The sequence below is a fragment of the Nuphar pumila genome, chromosome 15 (assembly GCF_984573655.1).
Source record: "Nuphar pumila chromosome 15, dmNupPumi1.hap1.1, whole genome shotgun sequence".
NCBI lineage: Eukaryota > Viridiplantae > Streptophyta > Magnoliopsida > Nymphaeales > Nymphaeaceae > Nuphar > Nuphar pumila.
This window is the reverse complement of record NC_143263.1, coordinates 23,474,396-23,501,847: the sequence shown is the minus strand read 5'-3', so window position 1 is coordinate 23,501,847 and position 27,452 is coordinate 23,474,396. Positions and strand designations below refer to the sequence as shown.

The window sequence follows — 27,452 nt, the reverse complement described above, 5'->3', positions numbered from 1 at the left end:
AAATGAGCAAAGTTCGTGTTGTTTCAATAATGTGCCTATGTTTTCGTTCTGCCAACCCATTTTGTTGGGGGGTTTTAGGACAAGACTTTTGATGGAGAATTCCATAATTTTCAAGATAATTTTTGAATTCATTGGAAAGATACTCGCACCCGAATCGGTTCTAAGAATTTTTAAATTTCCATTGAATTGATTTAAAACCATCATATGAAATGTTTTAAAAGTTGAGAAAACTTCATGTTTATGTTTAAGAAAATATATCCAACTAAACCTAGTGAAATCGTCCACAAAGATAACATAGTATGAGAAACCTCCCTTAGATATCACTGGAGTCGGACCCCATACATCAGAGTGAACAATTTCAAAAGGTTTTGTTGTAAACATGGATCTTTGAGGAAAATGAAGACTTCTCATTTTTCCAAGAATACATTCATTACAAACAAAATTTTCATTACAAAGATGCTTAATAAAAGGCAAATAAGAGATTTTAACAATGTTGGGATGACCCAATCTCTTATGTCATACATGAATATCTTTGTTTTGAGCAAAAATTGATTCTTGGGAATTTTAAGAAAATCAACATAGTAGAGGTCTCCTCTCCTAGAGCCTTCCCCAATCAACTTCCCGGACAGGCGATCCTGTATCCAACAATTATCAGAAGAAAATTTTATATCGCAACCATAGTCCGAGAGTTGAGAAACGGAAAGTAAATTTAAGCTTAGTTTTGGTATAAGACGAATTTTTGGGATAAAGAAGTCTTGTTTTTCAAAATTGCCCATTCCTTTAATTTCAAGAGGTGTTTCATCCGCCGTTGAGACAAAAGATAGAAGAAAATTTTTAGAATAATCAGAAAGAAAACAAGGACTTGGAGTCATATGAAATGAAGCACCAGAATCAAGGAGCCAAGATGTCTTACCGAGAGAGGAAGAGGATGACATAGCGGCTCCAGAAATGCCTCCTTTGAGAAGAGGTTGAAGAGCATCCATAACTTGTTGAAGCGAAAGAGACTCATTTGATGATAAAGGCCTTTCCTCTTATTGGGATGCTAAAGCCGCGGCAAGAAATTTCTTCCATTTGGGACAAATGGGCTTGATATGCCCCTGTTCTTTACAAAAATGGCAAGTTAATTTGCTATAGTCTCTCTTGCCATATCGATCATTTCCTCCTTGCCCTTGATTTTTGAAATGGGTTGGTTTGTAGGTCTTCAAATTATTTTCGGGTCTTGACACAGCATTAACCACTTCATAATCACTTTGAGAGGGTGTAGCAAGGATACTTGGGTTATTTTTACTAATCCTCATTCGTGTTTCCTCACCACTTAGCTTGGTGATGACATCTTCAATAGAGGGAGATGTGAAAGCGGATAGAAGAGAGGACCGAATTTGCTCAAATTCGGGTCTAAGACCATTTAGAAAGTTGAAGAATCGATCTTCCTCTAGTTGTTTGTGTCTTAACTCAATAGCTTCTCCGCTCCATTTTGGTTCGAGCATAGCAAGCTCGTCCCAAATAGATGATAGTTCGGCAAAGTATTCCCGAATAGACAAATCGTTTTGTTGAAGAATCAAAGCTTTCTTTTGGAGATAATATTTGTGAGATAAGTCCCTTGAAGTATACATTTTTTCAAGGTACAACCAAGCTTCGGAGGCCCTTTTAAACTTAATGATGTTGGCATTAATCTTGGTTTCAACGGATGAAAAAATACAAGACAATATTTTGAAGTTCTTCATTTCCCACTCATCATGCTTTTTTGAATATTCTTCTAGGGCTTTTTGTCTATCTTCACCTTCAAGAATCTTAATATCCCCTTTCTCTATGATAGAAAGTTTGGGTTCGGGTTCTGATATGGAACCTTGAACGTATCTCCAAAGGCCTTTCCCTTTGATATGGGCTTCCATATTGCCGGCCCAAACATGGTAGTTCGAACCACTAAGCTTAAACCCAAGGGAGAAGTGGGAATCTTTTTCACCCATTAGAGAGGAAAGAAGAAAGAAAATAATGCGTACCTTAAAGGATTTTCAAACTTTTCTTGACAAAAGTTGCTTCTAAAATATTGCCCGAAGTAGATGATTTACTCCAAAACTTCACTAACTTGAGGGCACAATTTTCGAGGTACTTCACAAGTGACGAGATGCACGATCCTCCTTCTTCAACGAGGCTCTGATACCATGTGAAAGTATCTCCAACAAGATACCAAGATCAAGACCTTAATATTCTTGATAATAAACCCGGCACGAATGCACAATAAGAACACTTTAGAACACTTGTGCACAAAAGCATAACTCACAAATAACTCACAAATGCGCAAAGGCATAAAAATAATGGAATCAATTTATTGAGCACTTGGGCTTTGACTCAAAGCCATAAGAAATACAAGAGGGGGAAGCCCCTATTTATAACAACACAAAGGGAGCCTTGGAGGGGCTCCACTCATAGACGTTGGAGCCCCTCCAACGGTCACAAATGTGACCGTTGGAGAGGGCCCAACGTCTATGTTAGTGGGCCCCCCAAGGTACCTTTTGGTACTTTACATAAAAGAAATAAAAGAAATAAAAAAAACAAAAAGAAAGAAAAATAAAAATAAATTTACAATCACATTCATAAAGTGAATGTGCGTAAAACAGAGGAAAAGACTAAACTACCCCTACGGCTAAACAAATAGAAATATATATTTTATATATATAATAAGTAGATACATATACATATATATATTAATATATGTATATGTATTACCTTATATATATAAAATATATATATTACATTATATGATTATGTACATAATTTAACAGATACTACTAGAACACTTCTTATATCAAGAAATGTTCCAAAAATGTTTTGGGTCGAAACCGCTCTTACGACAGTTTATTTGATAAATAGAATGTCTTAAAAAACTATCGAAAATATTTCTCGCATTAAAAAATTATTTAAAACATCTCCTGATTACAACATGTTGAGTCTTTGGTTGTAAATGCTTTGGCCTTACCGATAAAAATAATAAACTTTCCCAAAAGTTATTCCTTGTGTTTTTCTAGGCTATGCCAAAAATCAAAAAGGGTATAGATGTTATGAAATTAAAAAGAACAAGCTACATGTCTCAAGAAATGTCACTTTTCTTGGAAATAAAAATGGATTTGGTAAAGATAAAATCCAAGAGCATTGTAACTATCTTTTTCTTTTTGACATTGCCAATGAGCATGTGACTTGTGATGATATTCATGATGTGCATGAGAGTTATAATGAGGACACTCATAATACACATGAGAATGTGAATGAGGTCTTGATAATATAGATCAACCGCATAGTGAAATTAAAATTTATACTTGACGTACCGAAGACCATCCTCCATGTGCTTTAGAAAGATATTCTCAAAATTAAGATACAGATTTCTCCAGTGTTAGAAGATCCATGAGAATTTCAAAAGCTCCTAATAGATTTGTATCATATGACTCCTTTGAACCCAAATATAGAACATGTCTAATGGTTATACACTCATATATATTTTCGTCTTACCATGATGCTAAAAATCATCAAGAATGGATTAGGGCAATGAATGATGAATTTGAAGCTTTAGAAAAAGCAAAAATTTGAAAAATTTAAACATTACCTAAAAGAAAGAAAAGTATAGGACGTAGATGGGTCTATAAGATTAAACCTAAAAGTAATGAGACACTAGAAATATATAGTTAGACTACTAGCCAAAGAATATAGTCAAGAGTATAGAATAGACTATGATGGGACATTTGCTTCAGTTGCTCGAAATGACTATTGTTAGAACTCTTATTTCTATAGCATCAATTAAAAAATAACTCATTTTTTAAATGGATATGAAAAATGTAATTTTTAAATGGTGATTTCAACAAGAAAGTTTACATGGATCCCCCACTAGGATTAAGTTTAATACATGAAAAAATCCTTCGGTTATGAAAAGCGGTGTATGGCCTAAAACAAGCCCCCAAGGCTTTGTATGATTGATTCAGTAGTGTAATGACACAACTTTATTTTAAATCTTGTTATACTGACACTGCATTGTTTGTTAAGTCTTTTAATATAGGAATAGTGATATTACTTCTTTATGTAGATATGATTATCTAAGGAGGTGATAAGCAGGGAGTTAATAATATCAAAGATGTGCTCAAAGCCAGCTTTGATACGACAGACCTTGGTTTTTTGTGGTACTTTATTAGAATAAAAGTGGTTTACTCACCTCGTGGTTAATTGTTATCACAGACTAAGTATGCAGCAGAGATCATCGAGCGGTCAGGACTCTTAGATGAAAAATGAGTTGATACTCTAGAGGTCATCAATAAAAAGATATAGAAAGATGATAGAGAACCTTTGAAGGATCCAACTCCATATAGACAAATGATTGGGGCGTTATCTTATCTCTCTATTACTCGTCCTGATATTTCTCATGTTATTTATTATGTTAGTCAATTTCAGCATTATGCCACTACAGTACATATGAGTGTTGTAATGAGAATTATTAGATATATTAGAAATTCTATTAATTATGGGTTATTTCTTTCATACTCTTCCCCGTTAGAAGTTATTGCATATTCTGATTTGGATTGGAGAGTGGATGTGAATGATAGACAGTCAACCATTGGTTCTTGTATTTTTTAGGTGATTCTCTAATTTCATGAAGATGCAAAAAGCAACAGAAGGTGTCTCTCTTTTCCACTGAACCAGAGTATTGTATCATGACGACAACTACTTCTGAATTAGTACGGTTGAGACAATTGTTAGAAGACTTGGGACTTCACATTGCAGAACTCTCAAAAGCGCAGTCTACATTGCAAGCAATCATATGTTTAATGAAAAGACCAAACACATTGAAATAGATTGTCACTACGTTCGTGAGGAAATTTTAAAGAAGACCATCACGTTACCATATGTTACATCTGAGTATCAACTGGCAAACTTCTTCACCAAAGCACTCCTGTCACCTAGATTTCACTTCCTACTTGGCAAACTCGCAGTTGTTACACTGTGAGTTTGAGGGGGGTGTTGTGATGCAGAGCATCCAGCCAATCAAAGCATTAAAGATGAGTTGGATCCCAATCCAACTCTCCAGACCAGATCCGAACAACGATACCCGAGGCAATAAAATCTCATTCAGGACTTTTCTGGTCCAATTGGATCCTCAGAGTAACCCGTGTCCATCGATATTTCCATTTTGATATTTTGACTCCATTTTAGGTGCTTGGAATCATATTAGACATTTCCTCTTATTTTATTTTATTTTTTTTAGGTGCCAGATTCTATGGATCTGGATAATTCTAGTGCCCTGTAGGATCTTTTTGTGGCACTAGAGGGTGTACGGGGTTATAGGGTAGTTTTTTTTTAAATAATAATTTTCCCATATTTTTTTAGTAGGATCCAGGTTATAAGTCATTGGATCTTGCCCAAGATCCAATCCTTCTTAGATCCAAAGTGGTGCCCCTTCCAGTGGACCACTTTAGACCTCATTTGAAATTTCAGTTTGAATAAAAAGGCATATGGCTGTTGGAAAGTTATTATTGACCATTTCAAAGGATGCTTTCTGAATGGACAAGGAAGGGCGACAACTTTGGAGAAGCCCCCTCCATTACGTCAAGCTTGAAAGGGGATTGGAGAAGGGGGCGGCAACCTTGGAGAGGCCCCTCCTCCATCATGACCTTTCCTTCTTAGAGCTTAAGAGCTCTAATGGAGGTAGAGCAGGCAGTTTTTTTTTCTGGAAAGTGTTTTGAGAAAGAAAGGACTTGGAAGAAGTTGGCAATTTTTTTTTTGTTTGGGCTGGTTTTGGAGCATTTGAATCTTGGACGAGCAGTGTAGGACACCCTCCTCCATTGTGATACCTTGATGGACGTGAAAGACATCCAGCCTTGTTGTTTGAAGAGTCTCCACGTTGTGGTTCGTGACCAAAGGAGACCGCGTGCTAGCAGCTCTAGCCGGCATTGCTAGTCTTGAGACTGTCGGAGTTGCCAGAAGTGCTTATAGCTTGAACTCGGCCATTTCATTTCCATCAGTTTGGCTAAACCCAAGTGTTATTTATTTTGTGTTGTGGTTGCTGGAGTATGTCTTGAATCGATCATTTCAATACTGAAGTTTAGATTGTTCTTGCATCTCACTTGAACTAGTTTCTCTCCCCAAAATTCGTGTTTGAGAAGTTGTTCTGGACATTTTTTATAGTTGAATACCTTTGAGTTATAGTTAAATCTTTCTAACCGGAGTTGGGTTTGGAGGAAGGGCAATTGAAATTGAAGAATCCACCTTTAGAAGTGTGTTTTCGTGCAGGTTGAACTCTTAAACACCCTAAGTAAAACTGAAATTAAAAACTTGGGTGTTGCACTCGTTGTGCGTGTCTGCATTCGGGATTGTCTGACCCTGTCCCGGTATTTGGATTGTATCTCTCTAGATACAGGTCCGTTTTGGGCGTTCTTAAGCTTGTTGGAAAGCTAAGACCCACCACTACAACTTTCGTGTTTAACACTTTTCCTGAATCCACTTCGTCAAGTGGTTAAAATCGGTTGTCTGAATGGGATTTGCATGAATGACTGTTATTTCATTTTCTTGACATAGTGTATTTGATTCGTATCTCGGTCAATACTGCATGATTATCAACATTTTTGATATTTTGGAAAGTTGATATCCTCTACAACAACTTTCAAGTTTTAGACATTTCGTGGTTCGGATGTCTAAGCCCTTGAATCTGAACATGTTTCCTATCTTTTAAAATCCCGAGTTGTTAGTGCGGTTAAATTTCCACAGAAAACACCTTCACGTATTTTGGACATAACTCACTAGAATTTTGCCCAAAATTTCCAAATATTAGTTTAACACAAAACTGAACAACTTTGTTGTTTTGAATTTTCCCAAACTCAATCGTCTGAGGGTCCGAAAACCCTCCCGAAGTCGACTATTTGTCTGTCGACTGGACGACAGTGATTGTCTGCCTTGTTTCTGGAGTTTAGAACAAAATTCCTTCAACCGGACAACTGTCCTGTGTGTTTTGTCCGTCCCGAGTCAGTTGGATATTATTTCCAACTTCAGGGACTAAAAATCCGCTAAGCTCCTAAACAGAATCAAGACATTTTGTTCGATTCCCGCGAGTTAGACTCGCTCGACGTAATACCCACTTCCACGCGTTGAGATCCATTTGGATCTCGAATCATCAATAGGCTTCATCGCCGACTCAACATCATGTTGAGATTGTGTACATATGTGCATTATATGTATATATAGATATATATATATATATATATGTATGTATTAATATATATATGTGTGTGTATCTAAATGTGTGTAAACCAAAATACCTATCAGGGGTATTTCGATTATTTCACATTCTACTAGTGGCCAGTGTTAAAATATATATATATATACATATACTTATATATATATATATATATACATGCGTATATATATAAGTATATATATGCATATACTTATATATATATATATGCATGCGTGTATATATATACATATATTTATAATTCAAATACCCGAAAGAGGTATTTATGTAATTCCCATGTATTTTTTTACTTTTTCTTTTTTCTTTTTGTTTCTCTTTTTCTTTTCTTTTACTTTTCTCTTTTTTGTTTTTTCTTTTTATTGTAAGAGGACCACTAGGGACCCCACCTTGTAGTCGTTGGGGCTCCAACGGTCATAAATATGACCGTTGGGGCTCCCAACGACTAGAAGGGAGCCCCTATGTGGTCCCTTCCTCTACCTTTTCTCCTCTATAAAAAGAGGGTCCTTCCTCTTGCATTGTATTGGGTTTTTCACCCTCTTCTTTCTTTCTTCAATAATATTCAACTTATGACTTTTAGTCATTTTTCCCTTTAGTGGGTTTTGTATACACTTTTAGCGTGTGTGTTCTTGGCTCTTGGCATCACTCTTCTAAAAGAGTGGTTTGCTTTATTGGTGCTTCCACCCTTTTCATTACATGGTATCAGAGCAAGGTTGGTGATCGGGCTTCTCTTCTTTTTTGGTGTCTTGGGACGTGTGCCTCTCAAGCTTTTGAAGAAAGGAAGGCTATTCGGTACCTATAGAGCACGAATCTAAAGTAGAGCTCTCTTTTAAGCTCAATGGATCCAATTACCTTATGTGGGCCTCCGCTATGGAAAATCGTCTAAGAGGTAAGAAACTTTGGGGTTTTGTTATGGGAACTACTCCCGAACCCTCTATTGTTCTCAATAAAATTGAAAGTGGGATTGAAAAAGCTTTAGATGGCGATGAGCGCATCAAAGCTATCAATGACCATCAATCCAAAGTTGAGGATTGGGAAAGTAACCATGCCAAAATCTTGGCATGGTTTATGAACAATGTTGACCTCAAAAATTGTGCCAACATTGCTAAGTTTAGAAGAGCCAATGAGGTATGGTTCTTTCTTAAGGATATGTATACTCAAAAGGATCTAGCTAGACAATTTTTTTGTCAAGAAAAAATTCGTTCTACTAGACAAGCGGATATGAGTGTCCGTGATTACTTAAGTTCTTTAACCCCTCTTTGGGATGAGCTTATTCTTCTTAAGCCCAAATGGGTGGCTCCGGAAGATATTGAGTTAAGAAGAGAACAAATTAAAAATGAGCATTTTTTCCAATTCCTCCATGGTCTCTGGCCGAAATTTGAACAAGTTAGGGCATCCCTTCTCCATAAAAGTAAAGCCTTACCCATTGAAGATGCTTTTGCCGAAGTATGCCAAGAAGAAACTCGTCTTGGCATAAGTATTAAGAGTGATGAAATTTTGGTCGTTACTAGGCCCGAATGAAATGTAAAAGCATATAGACCTCCCCACTTTAACAAAAATAATGGATATAGAAAGGGAGTGATTTGTCACTATTATAAGGAACCGAGACATATTAAGCCGGTTTGCCCAAAGCTTAAAGGAAAAGTGGCCGCGGTTGGAGAAAATTCTCCAAAGAAGGAAGAAGAAAGTGTTAAAGAAGGAGATATCAAAGAAACTCTTAACCATATCTCTGAAGTTCTCCAACATCTTCTCAAGACTTCTTCATCTTCAACATCAGGAGCCGCCATCGCCTATTCTTCATCACCTCCAGGTATGTGGATACTAGAGTTTGGTGCTTCTTTTCATATAACATCTCATAAAAACTCTCTTTCTAATGTTTTTTTCGAACCCATATCTTCTTATGTTTCAACGGCCGATGGGACATCTTTAAAAATTGAAAGTATTAGAACACTTGATTTTAAAACTTCTCAAAACTTTTTTGTTCCTAAAGTAAAAGTCGTTCCAAAAATTAATCTAAATCTCTTTTCCGTTTCCCAAATCACCGATCATGGATGCCAAGTCTCTTTCTCACCTAAAGATTGCACCGTGCAGTATCTCCAGTCAGGGAAGCTGATTGGGCAAGGTCATAGAAGAGGTGATCTTTATTTTATGGACTTTTTGACTCTTTCATCGAAGTCATTTTGTAATCTTATAAAGCATAAAAATATTGGAGTTTGGCATGAGAGACTTGGTCATCCAAATTTTGTAAAGATGTCTCTTTTTTCTTTTTTGAACAATACTTGTAAAGTCAAACACATGACTTGTAAAGATTGCATTTTTGGGAAATCTAAAGCTATTCCATTTCCTCAAAGAAATTATGTCACCACTCGGCCTTTTGAACTTCTTCGTTCCGATGTATGGGGACCTTCCCCTATTTTATCCAAAGGAGGCTTTTCATACCATGTGGTCTTTATTGATGATTTCACTCGATTTACATGGATTTACATCTTAAGTCGCAAATCCGAAGTTTTCTCCTTTTTTAAAGAATTTCATGCAATGGTTAAAAATCAATTTTTAAGAAACCTATTCATTCTTAGATCCAATTCGGGAGGCGAATATATGTCCAATGAATTTCAAATCTACTTGAAAGAAAATGGTATTTGTCATCAACGTTCTTGTCCAAATACTCCACAACAAAATGGTCTTGAGGAAAGAAAGCATAGACACATAATAGAAACCACAAGAACTTTATTAATTTCAAAGAACATTCCAAAATCCTTTTGGGCCGAAGCGGTTCTAACCTCAACATATCTTATCAATAGAACCCCTTCATCTTCTTTGAAAAATCTTTCTCCATTTGAAAAACTTTACAATATGTCTCCCAATTATAAAAACTAAGAATTTTCGAGTGTAAATGTTTTTTTCTAACTCGCAAAAATGATAACTTTCTTCAAGGGCAATTGAATGTATTTTCTTAGGATATGGCAAAAAAAAAGGCTATCGATGTTTTGACTTATTTAAAAACAAACTTTATATCTCAAAAGATGTCACGTTCTTAGAAGAAGAAAATGGCTTTTCGCATAAACTAAATGAAAATATTGATTACTCCTTTTTATTTGACTTGTTACCTCAAGAAAAGGTTATAGATGATCATGTTGAATCTAGTGAAACTCTCGTAGAAGATCATTTTGAACCTCCAAATGATGGGCAACATGACCTATCATTAGAAACAGAAACAATCCCATCTAGAATTATATATATGGATATATATATATATATATAATGTATTGAATTCGAACCCGAACTTGATTTATGAGTCATTATTGATATCTCATCCGCCGGTCTTCCTTATTTTTTTATTTCCACCTAGTCTTCTTTCCATTTTGTATTCTGTATATTTTTTTTTTCACATATACGATATACATATACAACATATATCACTGTCAAGAGTCAATTTGTTATTATATTATTTGGTTTGTTTAGTAGATAAAAAAACGAAAAAAAAGCAGAAGGAGACTAATTAGGAACTTGAGAAACAGGGGTTGGGTTGCGCCATACATATGAAACAGTATACAATAATGATAATTTGACGAATCAAATACTATGCCACTAATGAAGCATTCTAATTTCTAATTAGTTGATAATAGTTGAAAATTTAGAAGAAAATATACCAACTCAAACACAAGTTTACTCTAGAAGGAATGAAAGTAATCCTCCTTGTGCCCTTGAAAAATTCTCTCAAAATGAGTCGGTTGAAGAATCCTCTCAAAGAAGCTCATATCGTATTTCTAAAATACCAAATAGATTTGTATCTTATGATTCTTTTTCTCCAAATTTTCGAGCATGTTTGTTAGCCTATGTCACAGGGATTCGGCTAGCAGGGTGCCGCACCCGCGTCGACGTGACTCAACGCGGGTGCGGCACCGGGTGCGGTCAACCCGATCCTAGGTGCGTTGACCGCACCCAGGATCATTAAGGTCCATTTTTTTTTGGATTTTTTTTTAAAAAAATTTGCCCAAATGGGCTTCGAATTTTTTTTTAAAAAAAATTATGCTGACAGCTGTTGTCTATCAGCTGCAGCAGCTGTCTGTCAGCTGCAAATTTTCAAAAAAAAAACCCGCCTGTTCCCCGACCCCCTATATATATATATATATATATATATATATATATATATATATATATATATATATATATATATATATATATATATATATATATATATATATATATTATTACATTTTTGCCCTTGTCGCACCCCCGCACTCGGGTTTTTTGGAAGTGCCGAATCCCCGCACCCGCACCCGCACCCATGTGACATAGCTGTTAGCCCTTCACTCATTCCATGAACCATCTCATTATAATGATACTAAATAATATGCTCATTGGAACGAAGCAATGGAACTTGAACTTAATGCACTTAAAAAGGCACAAACTTGAAAAATTATTGATCCTCCTAATGGCAAGAAACCCATTGGATGTAGATGGGTTTTCAAAGTAAAAACTAAGAGTGATGGCGCTTTAGAAAGATATAAGGCTAAGTTAGTAGTCAAAGGATATGCCCAAGAATATGGGGTAGATTATGATAAAACTTTTGCCCCAGTTGCTCAAATGACTAGTGTTCGAGTTCTTATTGCAATAGCCTTTATTTAAAAATGACCAATTTTTCAACTTGACGTTAAAAATGCTTTTTTAAATGAAAATCTAAGTGAAGAAGTTTATATGGAACCACCTCCTGGCATGAATTTAAATGGTAAAATTTTGAAATTAAAGAAGGCCTTATATGGTCTTAAGCAAGCTCATAAAGCTTGGTATGACAAGTTTAGTAATGTACTAATCAATTTGGGATTTATTTCTTGTTATACTGACACTGCTCTTTTTATTAATAAAACAGGTGACTCCATTGTTATTCTACTTCTGTATGTTGATAATATGATCATCACTGGAACTGACAAAAAGGGAGTAAATGAAGTTAAGGTCATGTTAAAGAAAACTTTTGATATGTCTGACCTTGGATTTTTGAGATATTTTTTAGGTCTTGAAGTGGCATACTCTCCGCGAGGATATATTCTATCTCAAATAAAATTAGCAGCAGACATCTATACCAAGTCAGGAGTATCTGATGAAAAGAAAGTGGAAACTCCTAAAGTTATTAATGCAAAGTTGAGACTTGAGGATGGCGTTCTACTTGAGGATCCCACTCTGTATCGGCAATTGATCGGATCCCTTACTTACTTATCCATCACTCGTCCAGATATTCCTTATGTGGTTCATACTGCAAGTCAATTTCAGCATGCTCCTACTACAGTTCACATGGCGACCATGATGCGAGTTGTGTGATACATCAAGAACACTATTTCCAAAGAGCTCTTCTTATCCTCTTCTTTATCTCTTAAATTAACTGCTTTTACTGATGCAGATTAAGGAGAAAATCCCAATTATCGTATCTCAACTACTGGTTTTTGCATTTTCCTAGGTGAATCCCTTATTTCGTGAAGATGTAAGAAGCAGCAAAAAGTCTCTCTATCATCCACTGAAGCCGAATATCGGGACATGACAATGACAACTATGAAAATTGTGTGGCTTACAAGTCTCCTCTGTGACATGGGCATCCTTATTTCTTCCTCCACCAAGATGTGTTGTGATAACAAGAGCGCAATTTACATTGCAAGCAACCATACATTCCACGAGCGCACCAATCATATTGAAATGGATTGTCACTATGTTCGAGACGAATTTCTCAAATGAACAATCACACTACCATATGTCACTTCAGAATATCAGTTGGCGAATTTCTTCACCAAAGCACTTCCAACTCCGAGTTTGTTGTTTCTCCTTGGCAAACTTTCGGTCTTCTCCCAGTAAAGTTTGAGGAGGCGTGTTAAAATATGTATATATAAATATATATATATATATATATATACTTTTATATATATACATGCTGTTAAAATATGTATATATATATACATATACTTATATATATATACATCCGTATATATATAAGTATATATATACATATATGTATATATATCTTTTTAGTAAAATACCCGATAGGGGTATTCTTGTAAAAACCCATTGTATTTTTTACTTTTTACTTTTTTCTCCTTTTCCTTTTTCTTTTTTACTTTTTTCCTTTTATTTTTGTCTTTTTGTAAGACCACAAGGGGCCCCACTCTTGTAGTCGTTGGGGCCCCAACTGTCAGATTTCTGACCGTTGGGGCTCCCAACGTCTACAAGGGAGCCCCCTTGTGGTCCCTTCTTTGTGACTCCCTCCTCTATAAATAGAGGAGGTTCTCCCCTCTTGTAAGCATGGGTTTTAAACCCTTCTCTTCCTTTCCTCAATAATATCCAACTTATGACTTTAAGTCATTTTCTATATTTGTGAGTTTTGTGTGTGCACATTTGGTGTTTGTGTTCTTGGCTCTTGTAGTCACTCTTAAAGAGTGACTTTTGTTCTATTGGTGCTTCCGCCTCTTTTCATTACATGGTATCAGAGCTCGGTTGGTGATTGGGCTTTTCCTTGGAACGTGTGCCTCTCAATCTTTTGAAGAAAGGAAGGACTTTTGGTGCCGATGGAACGTGACTCTAAAGTGGAGCTTTCTTTTAAGCTAAATGGGTCCAACTATCTCATGTGGGCCGCCGCTATGGAAAATCATCTTAGAGGTAAGAAACTTTGGGGTTTTGTTATGGGAACTACTCCCGAACCCTCTCTTGTTCTCACCAAGATTGAAAATAAAGTTGAAAAAGCTTTAGATGGCGATGAGCGCATCAAAGCTATTAATGATCATCAATCCAAAATTGAGGATTGGGAAAATAACCATGCCAAAATTTTGGCATGGTTTATGAATAATATTGACCTTAAAAATTGTGCTAATATTGCCAAATTTAGAAGGGCCAATGAGGCTTGGTTTTTCCTTAAGGGTATGTATACCCAAAAGGATCTTGCTCGACAATTTTTTTGTCAAGAAAAAATTCGTTCCACCAAACAAATGGATATGAGTGTCCGGGACTATTTTAGTTCTTTAACTCCTCTTTGGGATGAACTTGCTCTTCTTGAGCCTAAGTGGGTGGCTCCGAAAGATATTGAATTAAGAAGTGAACAAATTGAAAAGGAACATTTTTTCCAATTCCTTCATGGTCTTCGCCCGGAATTTGAACAAGTTAGGGCATCTCTTCTCCATAGAAGCAAAGCCCTACCTATTGAAGATGCACTTGCCGAGATATGTCAAGAAGAAACTCGACTTGGCTTGAGCATTAAGAGTGATGAAGTTTTGGCTGTTACTAGGCCCGGATCGAATGTTAAAGCATATAGACCTCTCCATTTTAACAAAAATAATAATGGGCCTAGAAAGGGAATAATATGCCATTATTGTAATGAACCGGGACACATTAGACCGGTTTGTCCAAAACTCAAAGGGAAGGTTGCCGCGGTTGGAGATAATTCTCCAAAGAAGGAAGAAAGTACCAAAGAAGGAGATATCAAAGAAACTCTAAATCACATCTCCGAAGTCCTCCAACATCCTCTCAAGACTTCTCCTTCAACATCCGGAGCCGCCATCGCCTACTCTTCATCACCTCGAGGTATGTGGATACTAGACTCCGGTGCTTCTTTTCATATGACATCCCATAAAAACTCTCTTTCAAATGTTTTTTCCGAACCCATATCCTCTTGTGTTTCAACGGCCGATGGTACATCATTAAAAATTGAAAGTATTGAAACACTTGATTTTAAAAACTTTTTCGTTCCTAAAGTAAGAATCGTTCCTAAAATTAATTTAAACCTTTTTTCCGTTTCTCAAATCACCGATCATGGATGCCAAGTCTCTTTCTCACCTAAAGATTGCACCGTGCAGGATCTTCAGTCAGGGAAGCTGATTGGGCAAGGCCATAGAAGGGGTGACGTCTACTTTATGGATTTTTTTACTCTTCCATCTAAGTCATCTTGCAATCTTGTTAAAGACAAAAGTATTGGAATATGGCATGAGAGACTTGGCCATCCAAATTTTGTAAAAATGTCTCTTTTTCCGTTTTTGAACAATACTTGTAAAGACAATTACATGACTTGTAAAGATTGCATTTTTGGGAAATCTAAAACCACTTCATTTCCTCAAAGAAGTTACTTTACCACTCGGCCATTTGAACTTATTCATTCCGATGTGTAGGGACCTTCCCCTATTTTGTCTAAAGGAGGTTTTTCGTATTACGTGGTCTTTATAGATGATTTCACTCGATTTACGTGGATTTACTTCCTAAGTCGCAAATCCGAAGTTTTCTCCTTCTTTAAAGAATTTCATGCAATGGTCAAAAATCAATTTTTGGGAAATCTATCTATTCTTAGGTCCGATTCGGGAGGCGAATATATGTCCAATGATTTTCAAAGCTATTTAAAAGAAAATGGAATTTGTCACCAACGTTCTTGTCCCAATACTCCGCAACAAAATGGTTTTGCTGAAAGAAAGCATAGACACATAATAGAGACTACAAGAACGTTATTAATTTCAAGAAATATTCCAAAATCTTTTTGGGCCGAAGCAGTTTTAACCTCTACATATCTTATTAATAGAACTCCTTCATCCTCTTTGAAAAATCTTTCTCCATTTGAAAAACTTTACAATATGTCTCCTGATTATAAAAGATTAAGAATTTTTGGATGTAAATGCTTTGTTCTAACTCATAAAAATGATAAACTTTTTCCTAGGGCTATTGAATGTATCTTTTGGGGGTATGGCGAAAAACAAAAAGGTTATCGATGTTTTGACATACTTAAGAACAAACTTTATATCTCTAAAGATGTCACATTCCTTGAAGAGGAAAATGGTTTTTCGCACCAACCAAATGAAAATATTGATTATTCCTTTTTATTTGACTTGTTACCTCAAGAAAACATCATAGATGACCATATTGATCCTAGTGAATCCCTTAGCAAAGATCATTTTGAACATCCAAGTGATAATCAAAACTTAGAAGAAAATGTTTCAAGACAAATTCAAGTCTACTCTAGAAGGAATGAAAGAAATCCTCCTTGTGCCCTTGAAAAATTTTCCCAAAGTGAGTCAATCGAAGAGACCTCTCAAAGAAGATCAAATCGGATTTCCAAAATACCAAATAGATTTGTTTCGTATGATTCATTTTCTCCTAACTTTCGAGCATGACTACTTGCTCTTCACTCCTTTCATGAACCATCTCACTACAACGATGCTAAGCAATATGCTCATTGGAATGAAGCTATGGATCTAGAACTTGATGCTCTTAAAAAGGCACAAACTTGGGAAATTGTTGATCCTCCCAATGGCAAGAAACCCATTGGATGTAGATGGGTTTTTAAAGTTAAAACTAAGAGTGATGGTTCATTAGAAAGATATAAGGCTAGATTAGTTGCCAAGGGATATGCCCAAGAGTATGGGGTAGATTATGATGAAACTTTTGCCCCGGTTGCTCGAATGACTAGTGTTCGAGCTCTTATTGCTATAGCTTCAGTTAAAAAATGATCTATCTTTCAACTTGATGTCAAAAATGTATTTTTGAATGGTAATTTAAATGAAGAAGTTTATATGGAACCGCCTCCAGGTATGAACTTAAATGAAAAAAATTTGAAATTAAAAAAGGCTTTATATGGACTTAAGCAAGCTCCTAAAGCTTGGTATGATAGGTTTAGTAATGTATTAATCAATTTAGGTTTTTCTTCTTGTTATACTGACACTGCTTTTTTTGTTAAAAGGACAGGTGACTCTATTATTATGCTTCTACTGTATGTTGATGATATGATCATTACTGAAAATGACAAAAAGGGAGTAAATGATGTTAAGTCTATGTTAAAAGAAACTTTTGACATGTCTGACCTTGGTTATTTGAGATACTTTTTAGGGATTGAAGTTGCTTATTCCCCGTGTGGATACATCCTATCTCAAATGAAATTAGCTGCAGAAATTTGTACCAAATCAGGAATATCTGATTAAAAGAAAGTTGAGACTCCAAAAATTATTAATGCAAAACTGAGACTGGAAGATGGTGTTCTTCTTGAGGATCCAACCCCCTACCGTCAATTAATCGGATCTCTCACCTATCTATCCATTACCCGTCCAGACATAGCTCATGCGGTTCATGCAGCAAGTCAGTTTCAGCATGCACCTACTTCGGTTCATATGGCAGCCGTAATAAGGATTGTGCGATATATCAAAAATACTATATCCAAGGGACTCTTCTTATCCTCTTCCTCATCTCTTGAATTAACTGCTTTTACTGATGCTGACTGGGGAGGAAATCTCAATGATCGTATCTCAATAACGGGTCTTTGTATTTTTTTAGGTGAATCTCTCATTTCGTGGAGATGCAAGAAGCAGCAGAAGGTTTTATTGTCATCCACTGAAGCTTAGTATCGGGCCATGGCAATGGCAACTATGGAAATCGTATGGCTCAGAAGTCTCCTTGCTGACATGGGCGTTCCCATTTCCACTCCCACCAAGCTCTGCTGTGATAACAAAAGTGCGATATACATTGCCAGCAATCACACTTTTCACGAGCGGACCAAGCATATCGAAATGGATTGCCATTATGTTCGAGATGAATACCTCAGAGGGACTATCTCATTACCATATGTTACTTCAGAGTATCAACTAGCTGACTTCTTCACCAAGGCGCTCCCAACTCCACGCTTTATGTTTCTCCTTAGCAAACTTTCGGTCTTCTCCCCGTAAAGTTTGAGGGGCGTGTTAAAATATGTATATATATATATATATACATATACTTATATATATACATCCGTATATATATAAGTATATATATACATATATGTATATATATCTTTTTAGTAAAATACCTGATAGGGGTATTCTTGTAAAAACCCATTGTATTTTTTACTTTTTACTTTTTTCTCCCTTTCCTTTTTCTTTTTTACTTTTTTCCTTTTATTTTTGTCTTTTTGTAAGACCACAAGGGGCCCCACTCTTGTAGTCGTTGGGGCTCCCAACGTCTACAAGGGAGCCCCCTTGTGGTCCCTTCTTTGTGACTCCCTCCTCTATAAATAGAGGAGGTTTTCCCCTCTTGTAACCATGGGTTTTAAACCCTTCTCTTCCTTTCCTCAATAATATCCAACTTATGACTTTAAGTCATTTTCTATATTTGTGAGTTTTGTGTGTGCACATTTGGTGTTTGTGTTCTTGGCTCTTGTAGTCACTCTTAAAGAGTGACTTTTGTTCTATTGGTGCTTCCGCCTCTTTTCATTACACATGCGTATATATATATAAGTATATATATATACACATATATTTATAATTCAAATACCCGAAAGGGGTATTTATGTAATTTCCATGTATTTGTTTTTACTTTTTCTTTTTTCTTTTTGTTTCTCTTTTTCTTTTCTTTTACTTTTTCTTTTTTTTTCTTTTTTCTTTTTTCTTTTTTCTTTTTTCTTTTTATTGTAAGAGAACCACTAGGGGCCCCACCTTGTAGTCGTTGGGGCTCCCAACGACTAGAAGGGAGCCCCTATATGGTCCCTTCCTCTACCCTTTCTCCTCTATAAAAAGAGGGCCCTTCCTCTTGCATTGTATTGGGTTTTTCACCCTCTTCTTTCTTTCTTCGATAATATTCAACTTATGACTTTTAGTCATTTTTCCCTTTAGTGGGTTTTGTATACACTTTTAGTGTTTGTGTTCTTGGCTCTTGGCATCACTCTTCTAAAAGAGTGGTTTTCTTTATTGGTGCTTCCGCCCTTTTCATTACAGTCAGCCCATTAGGGGCTGACTTTGTTCTTTTTATTTTTATTTTTATTTTTATTTTTATTTTTATTTTTATTTTTATTTTTATTTTTATTTTTATTTTTATTGTTTTTGTATTTTATTCTTTGTATTTTGCCATTAAATGGTGATAGGACATTAAATGGTGATGGGACATCTTCAACTAGTTGTTGTAGCTGCCCCCAACAGTCACAAATACTAGCCTAACAATTAGTTGGGCTGCCCCCAATCCCCTTCTCTTGTTATAAATAGGGGTTCTCCACTTGTATATTCTCAAGGCTTTCTCAAACACTTTGTAATATAAAGTATTTATTTTACTCTCTTAGCCCTTGTGTGGGTGGTGTGGATCGATCCATAAGTCGTTCTTGTGGGATGGTTGTGTTCTTCTATTTGTTCTTGTAAGCTCATAAGAAGCTCTTATTTGCTTTTGTTCTTGTTTCATTACAGAGTCATCGCTCTATATTCGGCTTCTGCAATGGACAATGCAACTATTTGCTACTTCTAGCTCTTCCACGAGATCAAAAAGCTTCCAAAAAAACACAAAATCCTGTAGTGGAAAGTCGATCTCTAGTAGAGCCTCCAAAATCAGCATCACAGAAGGCTCTCAACTCTTTGTCAGACGAAGATGAGAAAAACATGACATAGTGCATAGAATTTCTAACATACCCGATAATCCTGACTATGGCTTCCAAGTGAACCGATTTGGGAAAATTCATAAATTGACTCACTATATGAACTGCATGAATTATATCTGGTTTGGATATAGTCAAATATATAAGGCTTCCGACTAATTGTATGTATACTATAGGATCCTCTAGCTCAACACCATCAGTTGTCCTCATCTTCAAGTTTTCCCCCATGGGAGAATTTACTTGTTTGAAGTCAGTTGTCAACCTTGCTTTTACAACCAAATATGTAGCATACTTATGTTAGGACAAGTATAGTCCCGTAGGAGAGTAAGCTATCTCAAGCCCAAGAAAATACTTCAACCGCCTCAAGTCTTTTATCTCGAACATATTGGCAAGCTTCTTTTTGGTCTCTTCAATCTTCTTTATATCATCTCCAGTGAGAACCATATCATCTACATAAAGAAGAAATATGCATCTTCAATATCAGAAGAAGACACAAACAAGACAGGATCATGATGACTGCTCAAAACCACGTGACCTCACTGTTGAACTGAACTTCTCAAACCAAACTCTAGGCGCTTGTTTGAGACCATATAGAGCCATGTGAAGCCTACACACTCTGCCTTCCAGATCTGAGTATCCTTGTGGTAATTCCATATACACTTCTTGTAGATCCATATTCAAGAATACATTTTTGACATCTAACTGTCAAAGATCCCATTGTTGCACGGCAGCTATTACTAGCAGTGTACAAATTGTGGTTATATGAGCCACAGGAGCAAAAGTTTCTACAAAATCAATTCCAAAATGTTGACTATACCCCTTAGCTACCAATCTAGCTTTATACCTCCCCACTGGCCCATCTTCTTTTGTCTTTACCTTGTACACCCATTTGCTACCAATGATATTTTTCTTTGGTGGAAGTTTTACTAGTTCTCATGCATGTATTCTTTCAAGTGCATTCATTTCATCAACCATGGCTCTTTGCCACTCCTTTCCCGATGCCTCTGCATGACTCAGGCTTAACATAGGAATGGATTAAGGTTAAGAAAGCACGGTGACGAAGAACAAAAGACTCATAGGACACAAAACGAGACGGAAGTACAGAAGGTCTAGAACTTTTATGTACCTGAGAAGACGTAGAAAAAGAAGAATATGGTAACTCTAAGTTTTGTTGTTGATGTCTTGGATCATCTGTTGTAAGAATGGGATCAAGATTGGCCTTTTCACTTTCCAGATCTTCCACTTGATCAAAAAATAGAATTTCAATCACACCTTCACGTCTCCTCGAATAGATCTGACCAAACCTATCTTCTCTATCAAGAAATTGTTCCCCTTGACTCTCCATCCTCTCTCTTCCACCTTCACTTTCTTCAAAAGGAACCAAAAAGGACAAGTCAGTTTTATTTTTCAACTTTTCTCCATACTGACTAAAGTATAACACATTCTCTTACCCACACTCTTTTTCCAACCAGATCATAGCACTTATATCCTTTCTAACCCTCAGCAAAACCAAGAAAGCAATATTTGACAACTTTAGGGGATAACTTGTTTGTGTATCTGTCAGCTAGCAAAACAAAACCTGCACAACCAAACACCTTCAATATATCATAGTTTGAAACTTTTCCATATAGCTTATGCAAAGGAGATATGTCTTTAAGTATTCCGGAGGGCATATAATTTATTTGATAAATGCGCAATTGAACAACATTTGCCCAAAACACTTTGGTACCTCTCCACCAAACAGAAGAGCTGTTGTTGTTTCTAAGATATGTATGTTTTTATTCTCAGCTACACCATTTTGTTCAGTAGTATAAGGACGACACTTTTAATGAACCACACCCTTCTCTTGCAGAAATCTTTCAAACACAATAACTAATGTACTCACCATTATAGTCGGTACTCGGTACGCAAAGTTTTGATCTTAACCGCAAATCGATTCTCAACTATGACACAAAAGCTCTTAAAGATTTCAAAAAGATCGCTTTCATTTTTCATAAAATATATTCATGTAAACTTTATACAATCATCTATGAAAGTCACAAAATAGGATGATCCTCCTTTTGACGCAACAGGAGGACTCCATACATCTGAATATACCAAATCAAAATGACTTTTTAGTTCCATATCACTAGACTTGAATGGCAAAGCATGGCTCTTGGTCAATCTACAACTTACACAATCTTTAACATGAATTGACACAACTAACTTGGACTTTTCAAAACTTCCCGAGGATACTAAACTTTGCAACCTAGAGATGGAAATATGCCCCAGTCTCTGGTGTCACAAAAAAAACTCATCCAAAACTGAAACTCCATATCTGGATTGAACTTCCTTTTGCTCCCTCATATCAATCCAATCTAGATAGTACAAATCTCCTTTTCTATGGTCAATCCCAATCTTCTTTCATGACAACTGATCCTACAACACAACCAACAGAGGAAAAGATGACATTACAATTAAGTTTGGTAATTTAACCCACAGAAATAAGATTCATCACAAGAGATAGAACATGATACACTTAAGAAAGATTGAATTTTCTAATAGGATAAGAGTCACAAGTAATATAACCTACTTTAGAGACATACATAGAAAAACCATCTGCAGTGCGAAAAATGTCATTGTAGGGACAACAGTCAGCTAAGACAAACTCATGAGGTATCATATTGCATAAAGCTCTAGAATCTATTAGTCAACCAAAAGAATGACCTAAGATACCTGAGAAAGCAGTATCAGACAAGGCAGGAGTGGTAGAAGAAAAAGGGCCAACGAATGACTGAGCAAGAAGTTGTAACTGTTGGATCTGATGTTGAATGATACTTAATGAGTCTATTAGCCAACCAGAGAAAGGACTTGATATACATGAGAAAGCAGTACTAAAGGAGGAGGTAGGAATGGCAGAGGAAGAAAGGCTAACGGTTAACTGAGCAAGAAGTTGTAAGTGTTGGATCTAATGCTGAATTTCCTATTGAACCTGCTCTAATCTCTGAAGTTGTCCATTACTCATCACTCCACTACCAACTGATGAAGAGCCACCTGATCGCTCCTCCGTGGGCATTACACCCTCACTCTCAGTAGAAGCTTCATATGCACCACCTTTCTTCTTACTAAGAATGAGACAGTAATTCTTTGTATGACCAAAACCCTTGCAATAGCGACACTAAACATAACTAAGGTCACCTCTTCTACCAAATCTCATCTCCCCTCATCCTCTAGTCCTATCACCACATCTTCCACCCACATCCCTGGAAACAGCCATGACATTATCCCCAGAAGAGAATGAACCAAGAGACTTTATCTTAGTCTCTTCTTACCTTGCCATGTTAGCACTAGATGTTTATTTTGGTGATTCGTGGTGGGCCATTTTCATGAGAAATAAGTACCTGCAGAATAGGAGCTTTTGGGGAGCAAATTCAAACGTTGGTTCGGGTGCTTGAAAAGGGATTTATTGGGGGTGGAAAAAGATTGAAATCTTTCTGTCCGGCAAAGTCCAGGATGGTGCCACTACTCATTTTTTGATTGATCCATGGAGTGGTCCTCCTCTTGTCTTGCTCATCTCCGGAAGAGAGAAAGCTTGACTCTCTACCGTTAAGAAGTTGACCGTGAATGAGGGGTTGCTGGGTTCTCATACTCAACTGCCATTCTCAAGTTTGGACTCCTTGTGGCAGCAAGTTTCAAACTTTCAGACGTCATCAGGAGAAGACCGTTTGTGGTGGAAGGGTACCCATAGTGTTGCTGATCTCACGAGAGGTGAAATTTGGGATGCTATACATCAAGGTGCTGCTTCATACCATTGGCATAGTCTTGTTTGGGTTAAGAAAGTCACACCCTGGGCTTCTTGGGTGGTATACTTAGCTTGCTACAATAGGCTCTTAACACAAGACAGGTTGAAAGGCTTTGGAGTTTGGAGTCTCCCTCCCCAACCGTTGCCCTCTATGTTTCAAGTTCAAGGAAAATCACTCCCATCTTTTTTTCTTATGTCCTGTTTCTAGTGGCATTTGGAAATATGTTTGCAAGCTCTTTGGGCAAAAAAGAATGCCTCACTTAGATCTTATTGCTGAATAAAAATGGTGGATGTCGGTCCAGTTTGAGAGTTCTTGGTTGAAGGCATGCTGGGATATGATTTTTCATATTGTTTGTTGGAGAATCTGGAGGCTGTGAAACACGTCTTACCATGAGAGTGATTGTCCGGGTAGGCAGGTAATTTCTGAAATTATTTGGGCAGCTTGTGCTGATCAAATTCTCTTGTTGGAGTGGGATTCTGAATTCCAAAATCAGGTGCATCTATTTGCTAAATGTGGAATAGTCGCTGATCAGGTCTGAATGGATGATGATGATGCAGCTTGCATCAGTTTCATTTAGAAGCTATAATCTGGTTTGCTATGCGGTTTATGACCACCATATGTTTATTCTGATTGAAGGGTTGAGATTGCCTATCAGTTCGGTGCATATTGAAAGCTAATGTTGTAGGCTTGTGTCTGAGTTTCAGCAATGCCGTGTAAAGATGATTTCCAATAATATGCGCTGGTGTAAAGTTGTCTCTGCTGCGTTTGAGGGTCGTTCCTCTATATCTGCTGCTGCCCTTTTTTCCCGCTGCTTTCAGATTGATACTATTTCTTGTAGGGGCCCTCTGTTGGCCATGGTCATGTCCTTTTTATGTCGTGTTCTTGTAACCATCTATCTTGGAAGGACAAACCACAGGATTGGCTGCCCTCTCTGGGAGATCGATTGTAAATTTGTTCCAGCATCTTAATAGCAAATCGGGGCAACCCCCAGCGTCTTCTTTTCAAAAAAAAAAAACTTACTCTTATACGCAGTAGTTTCTGGAAGAATAAAAAAATGAAGAAAAAAAGGGGATTTAGATGAAGAAGAAGAACCACAACAACAAGGAAAACAAGACCTTACTTTCTAGAACGAACAATGTACACTTTCGCCATCCATTCTGTCCGTAAATTTCAAACTCAAGACCAGCCACAATGAAATTTAAGTATTCATCAAGCGTGTACAGTATAAGTGCCACAACAACGTCATTACACGAAAGAAAGAGGATCATAAATCCACGATCCAGAATTACACAAGGATCAAAATGACTGCATAAAAATCCAGGAATTTTCTCAATAAAAAGAAAAAAAATTAACAGGATAGTCAAACAAATCAGCTATCCTTGTTAGTCCGTGTGTGCTGACATCTTCCGATCTTCGAAACGGAGCAAAATACACGAAATTCTTCGAAAGGGAAGGATCGAATACTCAGCAACAAAGAGAACAACAAATGAAAGGAATGGAGCGAGGAGGAAGCAGGGAAGAAGGGAAGACTCACAAGACACCAATTGCAGGGCGAGGCAGAGGCTCGGAGACGGCGGAAGAAGTGCTGCAGATTCCAGTGAAGTCGAGCTGCCTGGCGGTGTGCTTCTTCCCGGCGAAATCCGCCTGCTGGAGCCCTTGCTCCATCAGGACTCTCCCTCAGCGGAACCGAATTCACATACCAGTCGAGGGTGACGAGAATTGGCGGCTCGTTTATTGGAAACTCAAAGGATTCCTCCGAGCGATCGCTCAAAAGAAAGAGGGCGCAGGGAGAGATAGAAAGAGGAACAGTCCAGTCCGGCGGTCGAGCAGAAGGATTCCACCGGAATCCCTGAAAGCGGCGAGGGACGCCGGAGGCCGGCGGAGATTCTGATCGGCGAAGGGGCGTGGCGGGGAAAAAAAGGAGGGGATTTCGCTTCGAAAATGGTTCACAAAATTGAAAACGAAAAAGGGAAAGAAAAACAAAACAAAACAAAAACAAAGGAACGAGACGAAGCATCAGGATGGCCCTCTCTCTCACTCTCTCTCCTCCTCCCTCTCTGCCTTTTGAAATTGAATTCATGATATTGTACGGTGGGATCGGGGTCCTCGGGTCCATCGGACGGTATAGGTCGACGGGAGCGATCCGATGGCTCGAATTCAATGGTTATTCGGGAGGTGAACTCTCGGCCGTCGGTCTCGGGATGATAATGATGTCTGGGGCGACAGCGTTTACGGGTCGCGGCTGGTGAGGGTAAACACGCCATTTCGCAGTTTCAAAAAGATTGCCTGCCAGGGACGAGAGCAGATCCGGTGATCCGTCAAATTACTTTAAGAAAGTGATTTCACATCTTCACCGTCCATTGCTTCACCCCTACGGTCTTTATCTAATTTGTTGACGATGAGGATGCCAAATCACTTTTCTTAAAGCCAAGTGATTGTCGGATCACCGTCCATTGCTTGTTTTGAGAGAGAGGTCTCATTCTGATGGATTAATTTACCAAAATAGCCTTTTTAAATAAATCAAGGACGTTTGCGATCTTTCTGACTCGAGGAGGGTGGAGTCCAGTTCTATCTTGGTTCAAATCTACAAAATGTCAAGAATGCCCTTTGGGGAGGGTCGGAGTTGTTATGAAAGTAAGTAGGGGTGGCAAAACCTGACACGCCCGCCTCTTAGGCGGGTTCGGGTTTGGAAAAAACGAACCCGTTTAATAAACGGGTTGACCCGCCTAACCCGTTTATTAAACGGGTCGGGTTTGTGCTAGGGGTATGCCAACCCGCAAGCCCGGCTGACCCGTTTAATAAATGGGTTAGGCGGGTGGGTCAACCCGCCAACCCGACCCATCAACCCGCTAACCCGACCTGTCAACCCGCGAACCTGCGAACCCGTTTACCCGACCCAACCCATTTATTAAATGGGTTGGCGGGTCGTGTTGGGTTACCCGTTTATTAAATGGGTCGGGTTTGGGTTGAAGTATGCTGACCCGCCAACCCGTAGGGTCGACCCGACACGATTGCCACCCCTAAAAGTAAGGGTGTTGGGTTCCAACCCTGAAAAGCTGGGAGTCTATCCATGGTAGCCATACTCGTCCCTTGCATTTTCTTGGGAACCTTGTACCTCAATAATTTGTCATTAATTGGGTAAATTCTAATAAATCATGATTAATCAAAACAATTAATATTAAATTTTAATGTATAAATTCAGGTTTATTTGTTCCTATATATTACAAAATAATGTGAATAAAATAAGACCTTTAAGTTGAACATGTAATTTCTAAATATGTATGTGTAAGTGTGAAAAAAATTTGGCACTCTAACAAGATATAACGATGTAAAAATAAAAAATAAAATTTAATTGCTCCTGTTGCAAGGGCCTAGGGATCAAGTGCAATGTGATTGCACAAAAAAAATGTGCAGCCCCATTACCTTAAATGGCACTTGTCTAAATAGAAGTAACCAAGCCCCATTAAAAAATAATAATTCTTGGGGTAGAAATGGATATGCGCCTTTCAAAAAATAGGTGGCACATTTTTTTGTGCAATCACGTTGTACCTCATCAGTGCCAATTGCGATGACTGTTTTCTCACTCTTCATAACATGGCAAATGTATAAGCCGTTGTGAGTGTAATAAATATCAACCTCACTCCTTAAAAGCAATCTCTCTCTCTCTCTCTCTCTCTCTCTCTCTCTCTCTGTTTTCATACAATCTCCACAGTAAGGCTTGAAAAATCACGATTGATGGTCTCCATTTATCGATGAGGACACGATTCAAGGATTTTATGATCTGCGTTGAATTGACAAGTTTGGCTACCAAAGGAGATAACAGGGCATGCAGTAGTATGCTACTTATCCGTGCCCAAGGCTGAATGCACATTTATTATATGCCTCACTACCAGTGACCGTTTGGATTATTTGAATACATAACATTTTAGCCGATTACGCATGTTTATCCACCATAAGCAGTTGTTATTTTAAATTCAGAAAATCCAAACAAAACAAATGACGTGGATATTTCATTCCGAAAATGATAGTACTGTCCTTCTAAAATATCATGTTTTCAGAAATACCTATTAATTTGTCAAAATAGCTCGTGCTAAAAATTACATTC

At 37.4% G+C, this 27,452-nt stretch overlaps 1 protein-coding gene across 1 annotated transcript in view; it reads right to left on the bottom strand.

The window, feature by feature from the left end:
• LOC149814806 (protein tesmin/TSO1-like CXC 5) overlaps nucleotides 1-25,385 on the bottom strand; it is a 57,116-nt gene extending 31,731 nt beyond the window's left edge. The window contains exon 1 of the mRNA XM_089989086.1: nucleotides 24,882-25,385. Coding sequence (XP_089845212.1) covers nucleotides 24,882-25,012 — 131 coding nt within the window. The 5' untranslated portion in view covers nucleotides 25,013-25,385. The remainder of the gene's footprint in view (nucleotides 1-24,881) is intronic.
• Between the last annotated feature and the right edge of the window lie 2,067 nt (nucleotides 25,386-27,452).